The 5,007-nt window shown below is 40.2% G+C and overlaps 1 protein-coding gene across 1 annotated transcript; it reads left to right on the top strand.

Annotated features, from left to right (window-relative positions):
- The first annotated feature begins 379 nt into the window (after positions 1 to 379).
- On the top strand, positions 380 to 2,554 carry LOC141594090 (putative serine/threonine-protein kinase PBL7). The gene is made up of 5 exons (XM_074414287.1): positions 380 to 675; positions 894 to 1,090; positions 1,161 to 1,350; positions 1,445 to 1,827; positions 2,115 to 2,554. The coding sequence occupies exons 1-5, from the start codon at positions 462 to 464 to the stop codon at positions 2,298 to 2,300; spliced, it is 1,170 nt and encodes a 389-aa protein (XP_074270388.1). The 5' UTR covers positions 380 to 461; the 3' UTR covers positions 2,301 to 2,554.
- Positions 2,555 to 5,007: the final 2,453 nt, after the last annotated feature.

Here is a 5,007-nt window from a genome sequence, read left to right as displayed (position 1 = left end):
GCTCGATTACATACCTATATCTAGACCTGGCAAAACGGGTCAATGGATCGGGTTTGGATCAGGCCAATTCGGGTCGGGTCAGCTCTGGCTTGTCACATTATTAGGTTAGGTCGGGTCGGGTCCTTTTGGGTCAAGTGGGTCGGGTTGTTTTCGTTTAATGATTAAGATTAAAAAAAAGGCATTAAAGTTATGTTTTGTCGGGTCATTTACGGTCGGGTGATTTCAGATCAGATCATTTCGGATCCATAAAAATTCGGGTCAATACGAGCTTCGGTGTCATTCGGATGCGGCAGAGTTTGGCTCGGATTGAGTTGATTTTGCCAGGTATATATTAAGTGCATCCTTAGACACGGATAATTAAAATAGGGGAGATATAAATTCAAAAGTAACAAAACCAAATAAACACACTCGTAACCACACTCAAAACCCTAATTCATTAAAATTTCTATCATAATCTGAAGATGGAGTATCTGAATATCATCGATTTCTGCTCTTCATCAACATCAATTTGGTTGCGCATAACTTTCGTAATCATGTTTCTTTACTGTTCTGTTCGTTTATCGAAATTTATTTGGGGTTTGCGATTTAAAATTGTTCATCAGACTTCAAATTCATCCAAAACCAGAAGAAGACCTAATCGCAAGAAGAATCGAGCTCGTAAGAAGCATATTCCTGGTAATTTTCATTTAATTTAACTTAATTACTTGTTATTAAACGGTTCCAAATGATAATTCATGTTAGGCAACCCCAAAACTACACCTTGTTGTTGTTGCTATTGCTGTCCTTTAATATCACACTTGTTTGTTTCATCATTTTAAGTTTTTTTTTTTTGTATTACATACAAATGGAACTGAGATTTTATGTTTTGGTTTTGGTTTCACACCGAACAATAGATGTATCTGTCGCCCCCGACTCACACTCCCAACCGAAGGAAGACTTGAATACTGAGGATGATTTATGTGTTGAGCCGCTTGTCAAATTTCCTCTTCAATCTTTGGCTGATGCAACAAAAAAATTTGACTTAGATTTGCGCACAAGTGTGGATGGTTTGGGGAGTGTTTTCAAAGGGAAGCTGAAGAATACTGAGGAGGTACCAGAATTCTATAGGTTGATTTAGGCGTATCAGGTCTAGCGAGTATAATTTTATCTTTGAAGTGCAGGTATTGATCATTAGACGACTCAATGAGGTATCATTACTAACTCCCGAAGAATTTGAGGATGAAGTTTCGCTCCTTAGTCAAGCAAACCATCAAAATCTTACAAAGTTGATTGGATATTCGATTAAATTTTACAAAAGATTTTTGGTTTATGACTATGTGTCTGGAGGAACATTAGAAAGTCATTTGTATGGTGAGTAATTATTTTTATGTTTTTTCATATTCATATGTATTGCCAGTGTTTTAGTCCAATAGTAATTTTGTATGTATCTTGTATAAATTTGCAGGCAATCCCAAATGCCTTGATTGGGAAACAAGAATGAAAATTGTCGTTGGTGTAGCTAAAGCTTTAAGATATTTGCATAACGAGATGAAAACACCAATCCTCCACTGTTACATCCATCCATCTAATATTTGGCTTGATGAAAACTGCAATCCTAAGCTATCGGCATATGGGGTAGTTAGGTTGTATTATCCTGCTAAAAGAAACATGGTTTCTTCGTTTATGATAGGTTCATATTACTATACGATACATGATCATAGGTTGACTAGGAAGGTAACCATTGAGGCGGATATCTATGGTTTTGGTATATTTTTGTTAGAGATAATCACCGGAAGAAAAGGGTGCATCATTAGAGAAGATGGTGTGGCAGAATACTTGATTGATTGGGTAAAGAACTTCTGGCTCTTAACTTGTTTTCCGATTGGTACTTTTGTTTCTTACATGTTACACTGTTTTTGCCCACATTGTTAACACTTCCACACTTTTTTTCTACGATCTGTTTATTATCATATATAGCAAATGCATTGTGTATGTAATATGGAGTATGGCTGTATGAGATTATGGAGTAAATCTTGTAAAGTTGTGCCTATATTACAAGTTACAACTGTGAAACTCCAACGTTACATTTATTTTTCACTAAACTAGTTATTCTCTCTTTTAAATATTGTACACAGGTACAACCATATCTTAAGGACAAACAAAAGTTGGCTGAGATAGTTGATTCACGGCTTGGAGGAAACTTTAAAGAGGAAGAATTGTACGAAGTGTGTAACATTGCTGAGATGTGCCTTAAGAAGCAGCCTTCTGACAGACCTCCCATGGCTGATTTGGTCACAAGAATGAGTCACCTTGGTGAATGAGAATATGATCTTGATGGATGACAATGGAAGATGCTAAATTGATGATATGTTTAACCCAAATATTGAAGGATTCCCAAGTAGTTTATCTTAGCTATTGATGATTTCGTGTGAACTTCTTTCTAGTAACCAAGTAGTTTATCTTAGTTATTGATAATTTTGTGTAAACTTGGAATGATGAAAGATTCCCTGTAGTTTACTTTAGCTATGGAATGACTTTGTAAGTTCTGGGTGCTTATATGTAATTTCCGTCTTTTGATAATAATTTATATGGATAATTTATATTTAAATAATTAATTAATGGCATTTTTAATAATAGTTGCAAATAAGACGTTGATTGAATAATAATGTAAGTAAGCAAGTCGGGAATTAGGCTTGGCTAGTAATAAGGCCTTGGGCCGTGTGAATAAAATAAGTGGGCCGATTATATTTGGCCTAGTATTAGCATGGTAGGGAATTGTTTCGGAATTTAATAATAAAATTAATGAGGAGAATAATAATAGCTAAAGGTAATACTAATTATAATATTAATAATCCTAAATAATATTAGTGTTATAATAAAATTAGTAAAGGATATATATAGTAATTCGACTTATGGGAAGGCTAATATAATACTTCCTTCAATCCAATCCAAACTACCCATTCACTTTTTAAAGTCAACCTTGTTAAATATTGACATCGATTATATTTAGTCAAAATTTTAAAATTTATACATAAAATTTACATATTTATGTTTGTTATAAAAAGAGGTTTCGGAAAATTTAATTTCGATACAAAAAACTAATATATAATGAAGAAAAACGTGGTCAAAGTGTCGTCTCGTAGACCGTGAAAAGTCAAATGGGTAGTTTGGATTGGATTGGAGAAAGTATGTAATAATAATAATAATCCGCTGGGTTCGTTTGCTTGTTCTACCACTTTGTTTGCTCAAGACTTTCGCTCCTCGGAGTAATCATGAGTGTCGGACTGCTATTCGGCGTCAGCATCAGGAGGAGAGTATTGCCAGAGCTATCCTTGCTTGGGGGGCACCTGGGAGGGGGGGGTTTGCGGTTATTCTGAGTGTTTTGATGAGGGTCCTTCTTCATTTACTATGGATGAGGATCTGGATTTGAGTGAGCTTAACCTCCGCCAATGTCGGCGGAAGATTTCTGATGGCCATTATACTGCTGCTGTACGGGTGCTTTTTCTTCCTCTGGGGTCGCCCCCTATTCCGATGCCACTCTTGTGGCCCTGCGTGAGAAGCATCCTGTCGCCCCGCCTCCTTCATTGCCTTCTTTGTCTGGGGATCATCATCCTCTGGTTGCCTCTTTGGCGGTGGTCTTGGATATGATTCGGAGCTTCCCTCGTGGTACCTCCTGTGGAAGGGATGGTTTTCGTGCCCAGCACCTTATGGACTGTTTGAGTGGCGCTGCTGTGGCTATCTCCGATGATTTGATCACTTCTATTACTAGGGTGGTTAATCTTTTTCTTGAGGGCCGGTGTCCTCTTTCTCTGGGTGAGTACATTGCCAGCGCCCCTCTCACACCACTCGTTAAATCAAGTGGTGGAGTTCGTCCTATTGCTGTTGGTACGGTCTGGAGACGGCTTGTCTCTAAGGTTAGTGCTTCTATGGTTGGTCCGTCTTTATCTTCTTTTTTTGATGGGCTTCAGTTCGGGGTGGGTGTGTCCGGTGGAGGAGAGGCTATCTTGCATGCCTTGAACCGGCTCATTGAGGCTCAGGGGGCTCAGGTGGGGCTTTCTATGCTGCTGGTTGATTTCCAGAATGCGTTCAACCTGGTTGACCGGTCGACCATGCTTCAGGAGGTCCGCCGTCGTTGCCCGGCTCTCTCCCGTTGGATGGAGTTTTGTTATTCCATCCCGGCCCGCATTTTTTATGGGGAGCACTGCTTGTGGTCTTGTCAGGGTGTTCAGCAGGGTGATTTGTTGGGGCCTTTGCTTTTCGCGTTGGTTTTGCATCCCTTAGTTTGCAAGATCCGGGACACTTTTGACCTCACTTTGCAGGCATGGTATTTAGATGATGGCACCATCGTGAGTGATACTATGGAGGTGGGGAATGTTTTGGACTTGATTAGGGTGGATGGCCCTCGTTTTGGATTACATCTTAATGTCTCCAAGACGGAGGTCTTTTGGCCTGTTGAGGATCCACGGAGTCGGCTTCTTGGGGTTTTCCCCACTTCTATTTCTCGGCCATTGCACGGTGTTACAGTTTTGGGAGGACCTGTCAGTACTTGTCCTGGTTTTAGCAGTGAGATTGTGGCGACGAGAGTGACTAAGACCATTGAGCTAATGGACTTGGTTGCGAGGATTGAGGACCCGCAATGTGAGTTGCTTCTTCTTCGAGCTTGTACTGGTATTTCTAAGCTCTACTTCTCCCTTCGTCGGCTCTCCTAGTGTTTTGGGTGGTCTCCATCTTCCTTTTGATGCCGCTCTTCGTTCTAGCTTGGAACGTAGTGTCACCGCGTCAGGGCCGGGTTTTGGGGATTGGCAGTGGCGCCTTGCTACATTCCCTTTTCATCTTGGTGGTCTAGGTGTCTATGCGGCGGGAGATATTTTATTTTATGCTTTTATTACGTCCTGCTTGCAGTCTGCTGGTTTGCAGGCTAAGCTCCTCGGCCCTTCTGGTATTGTAGTTGCTGGCCCTGCTTTTGATGATGCCGCGCAGGTGTTTACTTCGACTACAAGTTCTGGTATATTAGGTCACCCTAGTGAA

Source organism: Silene latifolia, chromosome 8 (genome assembly GCF_048544455.1).
Source record: "Silene latifolia isolate original U9 population chromosome 8, ASM4854445v1, whole genome shotgun sequence".
NCBI lineage: Eukaryota > Viridiplantae > Streptophyta > Magnoliopsida > Caryophyllales > Caryophyllaceae > Silene > Silene latifolia.
This window is presented reverse-complemented; position numbering and strand designations above follow the sequence as displayed.

Bases quoted from the DNA above. Each gene is read 5' to 3' on its own strand.
- LOC141594090 (XM_074414287.1), top strand. From the start codon at position 462: ATGGAGTATCTGAATATCATCGATTTCTGCTCTTCATCAACATCAATT. The intron at 1,091-1,160 runs GTACCAGAATTC...TTTGAAGTGCAG, and splicing joins AGCTGAAGAATACTGAGGAG to GTATTGATCATTAGACGACT. The intron at 1,351-1,444 runs GTGAGTAATTAT...ATAAATTTGCAG, and splicing joins ATTAGAAAGTCATTTGTATG to GCAATCCCAAATGCCTTGAT.